We start from the raw sequence: 18,073 nt of genomic DNA on the forward strand, positions 1-18,073 counted from the left end.
ATAGATTATTATTGTAATGCCCGTCTGGCTGCAATGACACAATAGGGCTCTTTCGGGCTGTCGCATAGAACCATAGTTTTAGCAAGGTTGTTGTAGGTGATAAAGTAGAGGTAATTAGAGTAGTGTTAGAGGCGGCGACCCAGAGCCATATTTGGGTAGCGGTTTGTTCAAGGTTGAATTATTATAGGTAAGAGAGACTTGGAGGTGTACTTAGGGAGTAGGTTGTTGAGTGTTGGGGTGAGTTATTCAGAGCAAATACGAAAGTACCTATAGGCAACTAGATGAAAAAGAAATTAACCTTTATCTTTTACAAGGTGTTGAGAGAAAGGTAAGAAATATGAAATACTTACGAGATATATGTATATCACGGGTTCTCCATGACCCAGCCGACAACGCCTGGAAGATGCTGTAGTCCTCCACTTAAGGCAGTTCGTGCCTTAGGAGAAAGTGGCCATGAGTTGATAATAGGTTAATTATAGTTATTCCCCTAGTCTTCTCCGGCTATTCTTCAAGGCAGGATAGGCGACGAGCATACTACTAGGTAGGGAAAGGCATTAGTCCCTATCCTCATCACTGTCGAGGAAAAAGCAGGAAGATAAAGTACTTACAAGATGCGTTGTAGCCCTTCATAGCCCTCTTGATATTTTCTTAGAATAGCCCTTCCCGTAAGGCGATTCGTGTTGAAAATATTAGATGCCAGGGTAAGGGGTAGACGATATATAGGTAGGCATGACCTTGGTTCTCTATAGCTTGTTTGATGCTGGGCCAAGTTGCCAGGTAGTGGTGCCTGGATAGGGGCAGCAGCGGCGACAACGGCGACAAGCTGTAAGTATGACTGCAGCCGCTGCAGCCACAGGGGCCATGCCGTTGACGCCATCGGGACCACGGGAGCTAGAGAAAAATGTTAGCCCTAATTCACATCTTTATTGAGAGAAGGGTAAGAAGATAAAACACTTACAAGATACAACAGTATTATATAGAATCCCTCCACCTTTAAGATAGTTTATGCTGACTCAGGAGAGTGAGGACGAGGAGTAGGGAGTAGACGATTTATAAAGTCTATCCATGGCCTGCTTAATGTCCTCTGGCAGAGAGCCGCCCACCTGTAACGGCCGCGTGGCTCTGAGTCAATTATGCCGTGATTTGGATGATGAGCGAAGGAGAGTATGATTTGTATGTGAAGGGCTAAGGAAGGAAGAATATCAGCCCCGGCTCTTATCACTATTGAAAGACGGGTAAGAAGATAATATACTTACTACGTGTGGCTGTGTGAGACCCCGGCCATGATCGAGGTCCATCTGCTCATCAAACATTCTGTTTAATATTGCCATTGGACTCTAACGCCTTGCAGTGTGTCGTAAACGTGTCTCGGGCGGAATTTCGAGAGGCATGGCCTGTCTCGAGACTCACCGCGGTCCAATCCACGGTTTTAACCAGGTCTTGGCTTGCGTTTTTGAAAATGGCCACCATCATGGCCACCTTCGTCTTGGTTACGGTAACACCGTTGCCTAGGTCAATTCTTTGGTTTGACATCTTACTTAACGTTAGTAGTAGATCAGATTGCATTGCTTAGTGAATGTGTCTCGATACTTACGGCTGCCCAATCCACAGTCTTGAGCAAGTCCCAACTTGCGTTATTAAAGACAGTCACCATCATGATGGCCTATGTGATCGTTACGACCGTGCCGTTTCCCAAATCCATTGTTTCCGATGTCTTATTTAATGTTAGCAATGGACTCGAAAAATAATGATATGTCTCCATTCAACCTCTACAGAGATATCATCGAGAATAATCAAGATTGAGACTATGATACAAGACAATAGGCAGAACATAAAAAGAGGAGGTATTAGCAAGAGCTCTTACTCACTTTGGTGTTTATTGTTAGGTTCTGACGAGACAGACATTCAATTCATCCTATGTATGAAGAGAAGTGTATAGAGGGAGGATTATAGGTGAAGAAATTAATATTTCTTATAATTTGAAAGGTTTCATAGTGTAGGGTAAACGAGTTGTAGGTCTAAAAGTCCTTCGTAGCATTCTCCATGCCATCCTGGAGTGAAACATTCACTTTGCTAAAAAATAAAAAAAAGTTTATTCAAATTAGTTTCTTGCTCTTCATATACAATCTGTAGTTATTACTTACTACTACTGAACGCGCGACAGCTTGTCCCTTCAAGAGCTAGTGCTTCGGCTAGAACCACTGCTGCCCGTAGACTTGAACCCGTAGGAGCAATAGGCACACCGCATCCTGAACATTGTCGGCGATGGTTGGCGGTTTATGAGAAGGTTGAAGGGTAGGGAGTAAGAAATAAAATGCAAGGGGTAAGGAGTAGAGGAGGGGGAAGGTGGTCTTTTGGAGGACAAGCGAACCTGAGGATTGCTACCACCAAGGCTAGGACCCGCGCGCCCACCTGAATAGTAATTTGCTTGTGGAAGGTAGGTTAGAAGTTTAGGGTTTGTTATTGTTTCGCGAGGTTTCGCAAGGTATTGCGAGGGTTGGGGTTGGGGTTAGGTTACTTATGGTCCTCCTGTGAATGGACGAATGGTTGGCACTGTATTTGCGCTGTGCACATTGGTCCAGATTGGACTACTCGCCAGGACGAGGGTGTTAAAGAGTGACGAGGGTTGTCCTGGGCCCTCAGTGTTCAATGAGCAATCGTCACTGATGATAGGTAGTTAGTAACTTATAGTTATTCCACCTGGAATGAGATGACAAGACATACCTTCTCAATTGCGATCGATGCGCTTCGAGTATAGAGAAGACTTTAAGTTAGGTAGATTAAAGACTATTGTTCAATTAGTATTTTAGTGTTGCCGATAAGTTGTGAAGATAGAGAAATATAGTAATGGTAAACTTACTTTTTTAAGACTGTAATTATCGGAATAAGTCTTTTATTTTAGTTAGTTTATTGTAATTGTTGCTGCTGCTCATGCAACATGTGCCTGATCATTGGCGTCACCGTTATCGAGATCTGTTGTCATCAAGATCATCGTCTCTAAGCGAGCTATCGCTATTGGTATCTTCGATGTTACAATAAATTAAGATTATTGGTTAGGTAGTTAAGTTGATTTGTTTATTACCTAAGTTGTTTTTGTGATGAGAAGAAAGGAAAAAAAATTCTTGACTGTGCCCGGATGTGCGTCGACTTTTATCGTCGCCTGAGGGCGGTGACGAGGGTGGTGATGGCGGCATTTTAAGATATTGCCGGATTTAACGGTTGCCGTAACCAGGGCATAGCTTAGGTACCTAAGGTACCTAACAACTGTAAGCCCGCTGACATATTAACTCGAGTGACTAAGGAAGCTTCGGTACGTAGAGGACGCCGTCTGTAAAGAGTTTTTTACAGTTGATACAGGAGTCACGATGCTGTCTACAGCTGGCCGTCTAGCAGTTTGCTCGACAACATTGTGACTCAGTACCGCAGTTAGATAGGTACCTGCCTACCTGCTTATTATTTGTGTACAGTGTACAAGGTAGACAAGGCAGGTGGCATGCTGCAATAGATGATAGGTTAGGTACCTTTTAGTTTCTGCCTCGTGATAAGTACGATATTCCTCTAGGTACTAACTAAATATATGTACACTCTAATTTGGTTAGCAAGTTAAGACTCAATAACTGTTCAATATATATTTCTTTGTGTTGAACTTCACAAGCAATCTCCCTAGTTAGACTCAAGTGGCAAAAGCGCTGTCTCTGGTTAGTACACCAAGAGACAATTAAGTCTGTTCACTTAGATAGGCAGTTAAGCCCATAGTTGTCTAGTTGGATAGAGTAAGGAGCAGCTTAAGGGGTTATTTAGCCAAGTTGAAGAAACCAAGGGTCTGTCTATGGGAGTGCAGTTGGTAAAAGTCCATGCGATTACTTTCAATTGCGTATTTATGCAAGCCCTTTGTGACGGACGCCCTTTGATCTGGGTAAAACACGATTTCATGACCGGCGCCATTGCCAGCGTATAGACTAACCATACTCTCTCTTCTAACAAGCAAGGTAGCAGATATCTAAGGAATAAATATATCAAACATATCATATTAGTGCAATCTTTAAATATAAGAACATGATGTTGGAGGTGAATGTAGAAGTGACAAGGGAAGAAGTTGTACGATACACTAGATGATACCTACTTGTTCTTGATCCCTATATCCCTATCACTGATGTAGATACAATACACTGACATTAGAAGCACTATGATTGTAGTATTGTTTAATATATAATGGCCCAACCCAGGCCTTTCAGTTCATCTACTTATATCAAGTAACTAATGCTACTACAACGAAACGTTTACTCGCTTTGGGGTTCTTAATATATTATCTTTATCGGTTCCTTGAATTCATGTGCTTCGCGACACCGAAGCTTAAAATATATCTAGTACTGGGTAACTGAAGTTGCTGCGAATAAAAGTACGAACTAACCGCGAGATAACTCTCTTCAAGACATTAGAAATCTGATTGACTTATACGATCAAGGACCTTTCTTAAAATATATTTCAATCATCGGCTAAGTATTAGTTGTTAATTACAGAAATACTCTGTAACTGAGTTTTATTTCAAGAGATCTATTTCGTATTTACTTAATATAGCAAGGTTGAGCCCGAACTTAAACCAATCATTCTCCTAATATTTCTCTACAATATGTTGTCATTGGTGGAAACACAAGATAACGTCCAGTGTTAGTGGTGCTCACAACTACGTAATGTTTCAAAATGTGGCATCTTGACTTTTCCTATCAACTAAATCAATGCTGGAGACTTGTGTAACCTAGAGTCTTCTGCAAAATCGGATGGGGCTGATCGAGTAAAGTTTTAATTACAACATAAAATGGAGGTGCAAGCGTATCGTAATTACGCGGTTGGCATGTGTTGTAGAAAAAGGCTATTGAGTTATGGCGGCAAGTTAAAACGGTTAACTTCCTGGATTAGATTGCGTCGGCGGGAAATCAACTTGTCAGAACTATCGAATTGCCCATGCTTCACCCCTGCTCAAACTTGGATGAGGATACGAATTACTCCTGCGTGGCACCTACCGTCAGAAAGGTACCTCATTATGTCGTGCAACGCAAGATGGTGGATCTTGTATGGGGTGCTCGCGGAGACTGGGGCAGGTTTGGGCAGGTTTGGGGGGCAAGCGGGGCGCTAACAGGCTAGAACCGTTAGGTACCTGTCAGGCCTAATTCCAAGGGGGTTTTCGGGAAGCGGCAAGCGCTATGGTTGGCTCATTCTGTTTCATAAGCTCCTCCAATTTCCAAAACGGTACGAACCTTTGGGCCAAATTCAGTTTGTTGAAGAATTCCTAATTCCTAATCTTTCCCACACGAGACGATACGATCTACCACATGATACACTGCTGCTATTTGCAGTGATCCCTAGGATCTATGTCTCCTCTAAATCTTTCACACAAGATATTGTCACCGACGGATCTTGTTATTGTCTATAGGCATACAGAATAAGTATTGCGTCAGTGTTTGTTCCTATTGAGATCTACCCGGGTAGAGATTACCATCGCCGTCAAACGATCTGGTACCTGTCTATAAGCTTCTCACCTGCCACGATTCTCTCGAGTTAGACTCTACTTACCTTGTCACTTACCTTGTCTAGGTATATCTTGGTAGAAGCTAGGTAGATGCAGAGATAATTCCCCCGTTCTTGCTGTTGGGTTCACCCAATTTCCGCAATTGCGAGCTATATACCTGAGCAACCTAAGCAAGCAATATGTCTCGCTCTAATCGGCCTTTTGGCCATCATGACTTCCCGCCCCGTGATCCGTCAGCGAACGAACCATTTCGCCGCCCTAGAGGTAATTCGAGACGTCCCGAGTTTGAACCGTTGAGGAATATTCAAGTACAAGTCGATTCGAGTTCAGACGACGACGACATACCCGTCACGAAGCCGAACCGCCCCGCTCAGCACTCACGTTCAATGAGTCACCCGTTTCCTTCGCTTTTCTCTAGTAAGAAGAGGAAGAATGCCCGACCCGAAGACGAGTCCGGAGGCGGAGACTTCGCCGCTAACATTGGTCCTAGACCCATAGCGCAGCAGAACATAGCTCCCAGAATGATACCGCGTGGGCCAGCAGATTTCGCGACGGGGAATTGTATGACGTGTGCTAGCTTGGTCCGATGGCCTAAAGAGCTTCATATCTTCAGGTGCACCATTTGCTTAACCATAAATGACCTCAAACCATACGATTCTGCCGCTGGTCACACGGGTACACAACCCGTAGTTGGCGGTGCTTCGCCTTCAAACGAGACTGACTTCGGCCCCTCACGACGACCTTCGCAATGTCGTATGTTCTGCTGCTATATCCCAGGATCATGACCTTTACTTACTCTTATAGAAAATTCTATATCGCTCGATCGCACCAAGCATATCGTCAAGCACTGTTTACGTTCATCGTTAGAAGCCTATATATCGGCACAATCACGCCCAGAGCGTACCGGAATTTGGCCAGGCCGACTCTTATCACGTCCGCCCAACGAGCATTCTACAAAAATCCAACCCCCAAGTAAGCAAGGTAGTCCGCCCACATCAAGTACAAGCCCGCCTAGTCATGTCTATAATGCCGTGTTCGATGACTTCGCCGATCTCAATCTTGAACCAAATCCATTGAACCGTAATGTATCCATGGCGAGGTCGTACTCGACGTCGTATCCTGACGTCAGGAGCTCAACTTTCCCCGTGACTGATCCCGTCGGTGAATGCCCAGACGCCACAGTTTCGGATTTGGAGCCCAAGATCGTTTTTAAGAAGCTGGAGGAGTACTTAGTGTCATGTTTTAGTTCATATCTATGTATCAACAATTCCTTCGCCACTCGGCACATGAGCGCTAGCTCTAAGCTCCCCTCCGAAGCCGTTAAGCAGCAGACCCCTGAAAGTAGGAAGGAGGCAGTTCGCGACGATACACCAATTTCAGAACTCGACCCTAAACTGTTACTTTTAGGCGACGTCGCCGAGAATGGCACATGGTGGACCGGGGGCCAAGAGGAGGTTCTACCCTCAAAGACTCCATCCCGGCGGAAAGACGATGTACCTTCCATTGTATCTTCCAGATCCCCCCGAATCGACTGGAGCGCAGCCAGTGAATGGTATCATATAGTAGTCAATGCAGCCCAGCTCTGGCCAGAAGTCTACGCAGAGATACTTCTACTTGATCCGTCTCGGGTGCTGACAGATGCAATGCTATTACAATTCGAATCACTCGCTATTTTGGCTCAAGAGCATATACAGCAGGTTCTGTTAAAGTGTACAGAAACACTCCTCAAACGACCATGTCGGTTAATGAAAGAGCCTCGGGATATTCGCTTCTTGCTCTTGATGTTGGCAAATCCTCTTCTTATTTCAGGATTCAAACCATACAGCGGCCAATATCAACATCTAAACAAGGGAAAGAGAGTGGCTACAGGACAGAGTGTAGTAGAGTCTCAGACTAAGACCTCCGGAAGGCACTCTGGAATTATCAAGCGAATTCTTGGTTTACTAGCAAACTCCTCTGAACCATGCCATCATCACCTGGTTACCTGGTTCTCTAGGTTACCCGAACATCTCTTCCTTCAAACGAAGGACCTAATCAACGGGTTCATCGCCTACAGGTTAAACCGGCAAAGCCAAAAGATAGTTGAGCCACGAATTGACGTAACGGGTGGTTTAATTCCACAGATGTCTAATTCTCGCTCCAGTAATACAGCGGCATCACTTCACGCCGCCCTAGAATCCTCCAAGTCAAAAAAGCAGAAGCTGCCTGTCGAACCGCAACGCGCGGCATATACAGATGACTGGCAAATTAAAGCCGCCGCAAGGGTCATGGCTCTTGTATATTCAGCCAATACCTTGACGTACGTCCGGCGTACTGATAAATCCGGTGGGCGTAGCCATGGCCATTTAATACCTAAAAGCGATTTTTACAATTCGCTAGTTGACGGCCTAGACTTCAAAGCCGACTTTGAGCTATGGGAATCAAAAAGGGGTCGTTTCACTTTCTGCCAATATCCATTCTTTCTTAGCATCTGGGCGAAGATACAGATATTGGAGTTTGATGCCAAACGGCAAATGGCCGGAAAAGCGAGAGAAGCCTTCTTCGACAGTATTCTGACACATAGGAATTACGAGCAATACCTTAACCTAAATATCCGTCGAGAATGCCTCGTGGAAGATAGCTTGAAACAAGTAAGTGAAGTCGTCGGTAGCGGTAGTGAGGAAATCAAAAAAGGTCTACGTATCGAATTCAGAGGGGAGGAGGGTATTGATGGTGGAGGACTTCGGAAGGAATGGTTTTTACTTCTCGTGAGAGAGGTATTCAATCCAGACCATGGTCAGTGTCTCACTCGTTCCATCTCAAGAATTATGTCTAACCTTTTGATCCCAGGGCTCTTTGTCTACGACGAAGACTCTAATTTCTGCTACTTCAACCCGAATACTTTCGAGACATCAGATCAATACTTTCTTGTCGGAGTAGTGCTTGGCTTGGCCATATATAACTCAACCATATTGGATGTCGCATTGCCACCCTTTGCTTTTAGAAAGCTACTCGCTTCTGCTCCTCCCCCAACCCTCGGGGCACCAGCGCACTTGCGTCCGACAATGAGCTACACTTTAGACGATCTAGCTGAGTTTCGCCCAGTCCTCGCGAGGGGGCTACGGCAATTACTAAGCTACGAGGGAGATGTTCAGTCTACATTTTGTCTCGACTTCGTGATTGAGGTTGAGAAATATGGTACTAGAGTTCGAGTGCCTCTTTGTCCAGGGGGCGAGTCGAAGATGGTGACAAACGCAAACCGGCGGGAGTACGTCGACCTTTATGTCAGATATCTGCTTGATACTTCGGTCAGCCGGCAATTTGAACCTTTCAAGCGAGGCTTCTTCACCGTATGTGCTGGCAATGCACTGACGCTTTTCAAACCGGAGGAGATTGAACTCCTTATCCGCGGTTCAGATGAATCGTTAGATGTTACTGCCTTGCAAGGGGCCGCGGCGTATACAAACTGGCCAATACACACGCCACCCGACCAACAGCCCACGATACAGTGGTTCTGGGATACGTTCGAGAGAGCTTCTATTACGGATCAACGTCGGTTGCTATCTTTCATAACAGGCAGTGACCGTATCCCTGCTATGGGTGCGGCATCTCTCGTAATCAAGATCAATTGTCTGGGCATCGATGAAGGGCGGTTCCCTTCTGCGAGGACGTGCTTTAATATATTAGGGTTATACCGCTACGCCTCACGCCAAAGACTGGAAGAATTTCTATGGCGAGCGGTTAACGAGAGCGAGGGATTTGGACTCAAGTAATAGTGTAGGACAGGTTCATGAGCTCATGACAGCATTTCAGAGGCGTTTATGGATTCGGGGCGCCCTTCGAAAATGGTGTACCGAAATACCCATGAACGGATACTTGAACAAAATCATATGCTACCAGTATTGTACTTGGATGGCAGGACTTCTCAGGACAAGAGGAGACCTGTAATTAGGGGGGGCGTTCGCACTGATTATACCCAGCTAGCTGTATTATTGCTGTACATGGCCATCATAGCGAATGATGAGTTCAACCTTTGCTTCTTGAATCAAGTATTAGTAGATAGCGCTGATGCGAATGATCTAATCTATCAAAATATTTAAGTACAGTAGGAATCTGCTTATAAAGCCATATACGAAGAGGTTCTACCAAAGCCCCGTCGTATTTAGAACCGATTAAGTGACACAGAAATATGCATCGCTGCATATGACGTCCCCAGCCGCTCGATATATGCTCATAAGATTTCTTACATGGTACCTATGAGTACTGGTTAATAATGGCATTGGTCAAGAATATGACTAACTGTCGAGCTTATTCCTGATTACAGATCCACCAACGTCACAGGGACTTTCAGGGGAGAAGACTAATATCAGATAGTCACGTAGAGCATGATCTATGATGTATCTCATATTTAGCATCTACTAAAATGGTTAATCTGGCTTTACTATGTAGATATCGATGGCATCGATGGCATCATTACGAAACTCATATCCCGAACAATCTCTCGTGACTGTTATACAGGGCATTGCTGACGGAGACCCATATATATAGGTAGGTATATATAAGAGTGAGGTGAAACTGCATTGCTATGCTTATTAAGACAGCCAGCATCGTAGGGTCAGGTTGGGTCTTTCGGCCCCCCCAGCTGGCATGAACATGCGGTCAGCCACTTTGGATTCGCAAGGCCCAATCGTAGGGGCTCTGGTGTACGAAAAGGGCAAACATGGACTCGTGGCTGACAAATAAGTTCCGGGATATGAGGGATGGATTAATTGGGTACTGGGTAGTAGTACAGGGGTTTGTTCTAAGATATTATAATTAGGTAGGTATGTATATCTGTGATTGTGAGGCATTCCCACTGGATAAAAGCTGGATGTTAGCTGTATGTTGAGATGATTAGTTTTGAGTGAGCGCTAGTTATGTGGAAACGTATATATATTCTGCCTTGAGGCGTTTTGTAAGTGCGCCGGTGATACTACATAGTTAACGAGCGAGATATATCTAGGTATTCTGCCAAGTGGCTGGGGTTATAGCTGAAAAGCGACTACAATGTATAGCCATGATCACCAATTCATAAATAATATTGATATACCTCGATTTCATTTATTCCCATGTAAAGACATTCTATAATGCGTATAAATATTGGAAAGTCATGTGTTTCGAGTTTGATGATGTGTAGAATTTTATTTATCTCATTGGCCAACATAGAGAAATATAGTAGAACCTCACAACTAACAGTTGCAACATTATACTCTAGGTTAGTAACATTGACTTTACCAGGTCTATACGGCCGCCTAGAAATAAACGCTCTCCTTTGTTTTATAATCGGCATTCAAAACAGAGCTCGCACAGGCTAAAATTACGAGGAATCGAAGTAAATGCCGCACCGGCTTTGTCGTGGCCTTTATCCAAACCTCTCGCGGGATAAGCCAGGGAGTATAATCAACAAACAGCTATTCGTCACTGAATCAATGCGGGCCGCATATACATGTAGAGCTCGTAATTGAAAAAAAAAAAAAAAAAAAAGAGCTCAGATTTTTAGCGCAATTGGCTCCGGCATCCGGAGCCGGGACCCACGAAATTACCGAAGACAGAAGTTCCAGATGGAGTCAAATTTCCACCGGAGATGGACGTGGCCTAGACGATGGAGCTATGTAATGTATAGCGCGGTTAACCGGCGCGGTGAGAGTCTTACTACGACTTGTATAGACTAGCAGATAGCCTTTGGGTGCTTCTTATGGCGCCCCTTGGATGCTGCGTTGCCGTGGGGAGTAAGAAACCAATGATCGGGCCTATTTTCTCCAGCCTTGTGTGGCGTTGCCATGGGCCAGTCATGACTTCACTAGAATAAGCTTGATTAGCGGGAGGATGCTGGTAAGATTTGCTTCTGCTTACTGCTATCTATGGCTTGCGTATGCTTCATTGGCACGTTTAGCCCTTGCCCATCCACATTGGTTGGATCAGGAGGTTGGCCAGCCAGGTGGAAGGTTTTTGTCATTTTTGCCATTTTCATCACACACATGCGATGTCGGATACAACGCATTCACATTCGACAGGTTGAGAAGTTAACTGCCTGTTGTTCTTGACTCACGGGTCACACGATAAGGCGTGACGATCAGTAGGAGCTGATGGCGAGCATTGATAGCTATTTATCAGCAGTCGAATATGATACACTAGTAACTGTAATCTCGAGAGGTCATACGGAACAGCTGCGGAGTAGCGTTGCTTCGAAACTCCGGTACCTGGCGGACCTTAGATGCATGTTGATGGAGGACCCTGAAGGCAACATCGAACTAAAAGTTGAGATAGATCTATGTCCGTATGTGGAATGTGTAAGCTGAGCCGCCAAACGCCGTAACGATAGTGGCATTAACTAGAAGTTCGCCATCCTATTCTCCCAGGTTTCGGGCCAACGCAACAATTTGTCTTGACTTTGTTTAACATTGGAGTCGCGACAAAGTAATTCTTACTCTCTTGTCTCAGCCAATTCGGCTATGCTTTGCAAGAGCCGAGCTATATCGGATATAATCGTGAGATGCGTCCCGTACAATGACCGAGATCCCGTTAGACATTCGTGCCATTTTCGTTTGACACAGTGATAAGATGTTTCTCGGCTATGGAAGAGTGACTTTGGATATACATGGATGTCGAAGCTTGGGTTGAAACTCTTGGGGGCTTTCAAGACCCTCTTTAAGACCTCAGTTTGAGAAATATGATAGTGTCTTTCCCATGGGTTTTGAGTTATTTTTCATGAGACGCATTTATTGATTTGGGGGTCGTCACTGATGGTCCTCGAATAAGGATCTGTGTGATGTCAACGGAGCTCATGTACACTGTTCTAGGAGCTCTCCGGAGTTACAAGCGCTATACATCTTACCCGGCTAGATGGGTTTTGTCCGTCATATGTAGGTACTCGCTTCGTATAGAGATCCCCTATAACAGAACAACGAAGAACAAAGAACGTAGAAGGACGAAAAATCATTTGTATCTAATTTGATATTGACTTATTGACTGTTATATGATAGAGGACCCCTATCTTGTGATTGCACGCTACTTCTCGTTTGATTTCTATTAAGTCAGCTCATGTCTCTCGCCATATAAGTCAACACATCATATTATGTAGAAACATCTGATGTTAGACGTGATTATGGATTATGTTAGCGTAGGCGCAACATGTCTGCATGTCCACTGTGTTGAGAGAGAAGCGCGGCGGGGTGCTGCGGATGTAACTAACAAGTACCGTTTATCAGGGAGTACAGTAGGAATTCCCCGAATGAGGTTGCTTTTTTACCCCTCTAAAAAATAATACATAGGTCCTGGCTAGTCTGGGTAGTCGCATGTGGGCAAGTGTTGGTAGGCTGTATGGGTAAGTGTTGTAAGGCCAAGTCTACGGGAAACCATAGGAAGTTGCCATGGGCTGCTTATGACTGCTACGGGAGGGATTAAGCACCCCACCTACCCACCTTGCCCACCTTGCTGCATCATATTTTTTCTTGGTAAGGTCTCGTCTCTCAACCAATTCCATTTTTATTTTATGTCGCTCATATGCCATCATAACACTAGTAAACCCCTCCATACCTATCCCTCTTTTACTCAACAACAACATATTTAATCTGGTCTGTCTACCTCTTTCAATTCTCTTCTCTTGTTATTTTTCTAATCAAGCTTCTAACCTAGTCCACTCCAGAGCCCAGGAAAATAGAACGTTGACCCTTTCTATTTAAATAATAGGTGAGAGAGCTAGCTTCCCCTCCCCCTCCCCTCCCCTCCCTGCAAACAGCTCGCTTCATTACCCCGCTATTGATTCTCGCATGGATGTTGTAACGTCGACGAGGTTTTGTTTCCTGCCCCGCCTACCTGGATCACTTGGCTTTGTTTGGAGTCTCGGAAGCTTCTTTCTGCAACGCTGGGATGCGAGATGAGACCAGCAAAAAATGGAATTGCTGTGCTACACAGTAGCAATTCTATTTTTATCCATTTCGGACGGCCGTGATCCATTGAGCTGAACGAATTCAAATACCTCGTCCCACGACTTATCCTACGAACCCAAATTCTCTCATCATCTATATCATACTCTTTATTTCTCTTGATAACTCAAACTCTCATCTAACATTATCCTTGCAGACTCAGTTGAAAATGGTTGTCAAGGTTGGCATCAACGGATTTGGCCGTATCGGCCGTATCGTCTTCCGAAATGCTGTCGAGCACGAGGACATCGAGATCGTTGCTGTAAACGATCCCTTCATCGAGACTCACTACGCTGAATACATGCTGAAGTACGACTCGACTCACGGCATGTTCAAGGGAACCGTCTCCCACGACAGCGATGGCCTCATTGTCAACGGCAACAAGGTCAAGTTCTACCAGGAGCGTGACCCCGCCAACATTCCCTGGAAGGATACTGGTGCTGAGTACATCGTCGAGTCGACTGGTGTCTTCACCACCACTGAGAAGGCCAAGGCTCACTTGAAGGGTGGTGCTAAGAAGGTCGTCATCTCTGCCCCCTCTGCCGATGCTCCCATGTACGTCATTGGTGTCAACGAGAAGACCTACGACGGCAAGGCCGATGTCATCTCCAACGCCTCTTGCACTACCAACTGCCTTGCTCCTCTTGCCAAGGTCATCCACGACAAGTTCACCATCATTGAGGGTCTCATGACCACCGTTCACTCCTATACTGCCACACAGAAGACCGTTGACGGGCCCTCCAACAAGGACTGGCGAGGTGGCCGTACCGCTGCTCAGAACATCATTCCTAGCAGCACCGGTGCCGCCAAGGCCGTCGGCAAGGTCATTCCTGATCTTAACGGCAAGCTTACCGGAATGTCCATGCGTGTTCCTACTTCCAACGTCTCCGTTGTCGACTTGACCATCCGTATCGAGAAGGGTGCCACCTACGACGAGATCAAGGCCGTTATCAAGGAGGCTGCTGAGGGTCCTCTCAAGGGTAAGCTATATTCCCACCTAATAATAGTAAATACAAACCAGGAACTAATATATTGTCGTAGGCATTCTCGCTTACACCGAGGACGATGTCGTCTCTACTGACTTGAACGGCAACACCAACTCTTCCATCTTCGATGCCAAGGCTGGTATCGCTCTGAACAAGAACTTCATCAAGCTCGTCAGCTGGTATGACAACGAGTGGGGTTACAGCCGACGTGTCCTCGATCTCCTGTCTTACGTCGCCAAGGTTGACGCTGGCAAATAATTTCCTACCATCTAATGAAAGAAAGCTCTGACGGCGTAATCAAAACGTGCGGGTGGGTTTTCGTCCAAGTAATGACTGCCAGGGAATATGGCTGGGCTCGGTTGAGCAGTACGACATTATTATGATTCATCATAGATAAATGAAATAAACAAAAAAAAAATCCATCTTCATATTGACATCCTCGTCATATTGTGGCTGTGAAATTGGTTACACTGCATAATAAGATTGCAAAATCATACCCTGTAGTATCACCACATAATTACTTCTATCTTCGATTCGCATCGACAATTGATCACCTCGAATTAATACGAAAGCAGCAATTGTAACTTCGAAAAGTCTCCATATTGCAATCCGCTTACGCCGATGTACCTATGATACACTTTTATATCGTAAATTACTCATCCGGTAGTAGTAGGTAAATAGTAGTAGTGTAATAGTAGCTTGCTTGGCCTGTCTCTCTTGTTCTCGCCTAAGCTACGAGCTTTTGGTATCCCATGTAACGCCACTGAAAAGGGGAAGAAACAAAACACCCAGATTATGCTCAGCTGATCTCCATGGCGTCACCGCCGGCGTGCCCATTAGCCACTGTCAGGTCGACGGCACCCGTTTCACCGATCAACCGCTTCTCTGACTGGTTTACGAACCCGACGCTGCGGGCGGGATCGTAAAAGAGCTTGAAGCTGCGCTGGACGTCTTCGACGGATACTTGCTTGGCCCTGCGCTTGGCGCAGACGAGTTGCGAGGTTGTGATTAGATTGCTGGCGTACCGGAGGCCGGCTTCTTGGCCGATCTTTGTTAGTAAGGCTAGGGCATCGGCTGATACGTCGACTTCCTCCTCGGTGGCGCGGAGGCCGAGGATCTGGCGGATCTCGTCGGGCGAGTAGGTCTGCGTCTGGATGATAACGACTCGGTCGAGGAAATCGAGGGGTAGACCGTGGGGGCTGCGGTAGTCTGTCCCGCGGATCTTGGAGTGTCCGCGGTTGCTGGCCATGATGACGATGGGGGCGAGATCGACCTCGAGCGCGCGGTTGATGTAGCTGAAGCACTCGATGTCGAGCATGTGCACCTCGTCGATGAAGAGCACGCCGGGCACAATCTCGGCCTTGCCTTCTTCCTTCCACTCGCCAACCTTGGTGTCGATCTGGTCGCGGATCTCGCTGCGGATCTCGCCCGTGTCGCCGCTGAACAGGGCTAGGAAGCCCTGGGTGCGCGAGTTGATTACGTCGATCTCGTGCAGGGTGACGGTGTGCACGACCTCCTTGCGCTTCTGCAGCTCGCCGTCCGGGCACTGCAGGAACTTCGTATCGGCGCCCATGGCGTCGTAATCACGGCTGCGGGCGTAGCTGCGGCCTAGCTTGGTTATCTTGCCGGAGCCCTTGTCGATGGAGATGATGTCGCCGGCCATGACGCGCTCCTTGGTCATGGCGTCGATCATCTTGGCGCCCATGTCGTAGACGGCTTCCATGTCGGTCGTCTTGATGGTGAGCTTGCCCTGCTTAGCACCGCCCGTCACGCTGCGGTCGATCTGGATCTCGACGACTTCGCCCTCCATGATTTCGGATTCTTCCTTGATGCGCACGCCGATCGACTTGCGGAAGGCTTGCGTTAGGGCTTCTGTCTTGGACATCTCGAGGGAGAAGATCTCGGACGAGGCTAGCGATGTGAAGGGTACGTCTGGGCCGAGCGATTGCGCCATGCCCATTGCGATGGCTGTCTTACCCGTGCTGTGTAGTGCCGTATGGTCAATGGCAGGTTCATCGAGTTGATAGATGTATGAATTATAGCATGGCTTACCTTGGAGGTCCGGCAATGAGAACCGCCCTTCCAGCAATCTTCCCTACCTTGATCATTTCTAATATAACGGCCGCCGCCTTTCGCGCCTTCTCCTGGCCGACGAGGCCTTGCGACGCCGAGCGAGGTTCTAACGTGTCGGGATCTACGCCTAGGCCTCTGATATGCGAATGCGCCGCGATGAGGTTCAAGCCTCGCAGCTCTTTGGTCTCGCCGACGGTCATGACGGGCTGTATGTTTCCACAATAATGATTAGCTTTCGGAGCTCCATTTTCTCGTTTATTATCGGTAACGATTTATTTATTTATTTATTTGTAAGGCGGTTACTTACAGCAGCCATTTTTGGAGAGAGCTCTGTTTCAATTCCTCGGGTTGAGTGGTTTGTAGCTCTAGAGTTTCCTGTTTTGGCGTTGTCTCTTTGCTGGCTGGCCTTGTTAGTTAAGTTAAATCTTTAAAGCTTCCCAGGAAGTCAAATCGCAGCTCTGGAAAATTGGACGCGTTACATGGGTACACGGCTTACCTATCGTACACTATCGGTATCTTATCAGCTCATCTTAGCAATCTTGTGGCGCATACCGTTAGCTGCAAGGGCGAGTGAATGTGGCGTTGTGGCTTCTATGGAAGCAATCAAGGTTCCGGTAGGACTTTTCCTGGTCCACTGTAACTTTGCAAGGCAACTTTAAAGGGGTACGCAGAGTTATAGATATATGATCCTTTTGATTGGTTTATATTAATTAATTCCTCATAATCGTAAATGCAGTGGACAGATGCCCTACCTACCCCACTCACTTATTTTAATCGTTGTGTTACCTGGCCACCACCGATATTTTGTTGAAATAAATCCAATATCTAAGGTATGATCAAGTACGATTCTTGGGTACCCTGGCATTAACTAAAACCTTATGGCCTTGAACCAACCGGTTGGAAAAAGCAATTAAATCGTGGACCGGGTTTAACTTCTGCTTGTTTCTTTGCCACTTTATTTCGGTTTGCATATCGCGTTTCATCGCGTCGATCTCGTTGTTGTAACATTAAGCAACTTTTATACATGAGAGCGAGTTGTTTCTATTTTTTTTTTCTGTTGGCAATAACAGTCAAGTCCACCCCGTATTTTATTATAAATTCATTAGGTCCCACCCCTCTCTCGTCTCTATGATGTGTACCTAGGTACAGGCAACTGCCGGTTGTATTGGTTGGTTTACATCTTTCGTGATCCATGCCTATAGAAGGTACCTTAGGTACCTACTCCAGATACTCCAGGTACTCTATTTACTTGGCTCCCGTTGTCTGTTAACTCAAGAACGGAACTTACAACGCATATACTTGTTGGCCCACCCATCGTCCTTTCCTTTTCTTATAAGGTATACTTGTCGAGCAGGTGTCCACAGAGCGAAGTCTATCGCTAATAACAGGCAGTTGAATTAGCTGTGTGCACCTACCAAGCGCTAACAGCGCTAAGGGTCTAAACTCTACCAGACTGCCAGATTGCAACTTCTACCGAAGCAATATATTTTGCGAGCACCACCCACCCGACTTATTCCTCAAGGTTCCAAGTCGTTCTCTTGCTT

The 18,073-nt window shown here is 46.1% G+C and overlaps 4 protein-coding genes across 4 annotated transcripts; 2 read left to right on the forward strand and 2 right to left on the reverse strand.

Annotated features, from left to right (window-relative positions):
* Positions 1-546: 546 nt before the first annotated feature.
* Positions 547-1,089, reverse strand: F4813DRAFT_154849 (uncharacterized protein). The gene is made up of 2 exons (XM_049239000.1): positions 959-1,089; positions 547-891 (listed from the first exon to the last, which is right to left on the reverse strand). The coding sequence occupies exon 2, from the start codon at positions 875-877 to the stop codon at positions 605-607; it is 273 nt and encodes a 90-aa protein (XP_049097784.1). The 5' UTR covers positions 878-891; positions 959-1,089; the 3' UTR covers positions 547-604.
* Positions 1,090-5,262: 4,173 nt separating this feature from the next.
* On the forward strand, positions 5,263-9,604 carry F4813DRAFT_366464 (HECT-domain-containing protein). Its single transcript, XM_049244030.1, has 3 exons — positions 5,263-6,280; positions 6,332-8,302; positions 8,357-9,604. The coding sequence occupies exons 1-3, from the start codon at positions 5,707-5,709 to the stop codon at positions 9,277-9,279; spliced, it is 3,468 nt and encodes a 1,155-aa protein (XP_049097785.1). The 5' UTR covers positions 5,263-5,706; the 3' UTR covers positions 9,280-9,604.
* Positions 9,605-13,211: 3,607 nt separating this feature from the next.
* Positions 13,212-14,884, forward strand: F4813DRAFT_366471 (glyceraldehyde-3-phosphate dehydrogenase). The gene is made up of 2 exons (XM_049244031.1): positions 13,212-14,450; positions 14,512-14,884. Exons 1-2 carry the CDS (start codon positions 13,640-13,642, stop codon positions 14,712-14,714), a joined length of 1,014 nt encoding a protein of 337 aa, XP_049097786.1. The 5' UTR covers positions 13,212-13,639; the 3' UTR covers positions 14,715-14,884.
* On the reverse strand, positions 14,874-17,565 carry F4813DRAFT_366475 (RuvB-like helicase 2). Its single transcript, XM_049244032.1, has 5 exons — positions 17,286-17,565; positions 17,026-17,218; positions 16,837-16,930; positions 16,509-16,735; positions 14,874-16,438 (listed from the first exon to the last, which is right to left on the reverse strand). Exons 3-5 carry the CDS (start codon positions 16,843-16,845, stop codon positions 15,256-15,258), a joined length of 1,419 nt encoding a protein of 472 aa, XP_049097787.1. The 5' UTR covers positions 16,846-16,930; positions 17,026-17,218; positions 17,286-17,565; the 3' UTR covers positions 14,874-15,255.
* Positions 17,566-18,073: the final 508 nt, after the last annotated feature.

Source organism: Daldinia decipiens (assembly GCF_022478715.1).
Source record: "Daldinia decipiens strain CBS 113046 unplaced genomic scaffold F4813scaffold_27, whole genome shotgun sequence".
Classification (NCBI taxonomy): Eukaryota; Fungi; Ascomycota; class Sordariomycetes; order Xylariales; family Hypoxylaceae; genus Daldinia; species Daldinia decipiens.

What these genes read in the sequence shown, in the direction of transcription:
- F4813DRAFT_154849 (XM_049239000.1), bottom strand. Translation starts at nt 877, where the DNA reads ATGGCGTCAACGGCATGGCCCCTGTGGCTGCAGCGGCTGCAGTCATAC.
- F4813DRAFT_366464 (XM_049244030.1), top strand. Translation starts at nt 5,707, where the DNA reads ATGTCTCGCTCTAATCGGCCTTTTGGCCATCATGACTTCCCGCCCCGT. An exon ending in ACGACGACCTTCGCAATGTC is followed by an intron (nt 6,281 to 6,331) that starts GTATGTTCTGCT and finishes TTACTCTTATAG; the next exon opens with AAAATTCTATATCGCTCGAT. An exon ending in GGTATTCAATCCAGACCATG is followed by an intron (nt 8,303 to 8,356) that starts GTCAGTGTCTCA and finishes TTTTGATCCCAG; the next exon opens with GGCTCTTTGTCTACGACGAA.
- F4813DRAFT_366471 (XM_049244031.1), top strand. Translation starts at nt 13,640, where the DNA reads ATGGTTGTCAAGGTTGGCATCAACGGATTTGGCCGTATCGGCCGTATC. An exon ending in TGCTGAGGGTCCTCTCAAGG is followed by an intron (nt 14,451 to 14,511) that starts GTAAGCTATATT and finishes ATATTGTCGTAG; the next exon opens with GCATTCTCGCTTACACCGAG.
- F4813DRAFT_366475 (XM_049244032.1), bottom strand. An exon ending in CTCATTGCCGGACCTCCAAG is followed by an intron (nt 16,439 to 16,508) that starts GTAAGCCATGCT and finishes GGCACTACACAG; the next exon opens with CACGGGTAAGACAGCCATCG.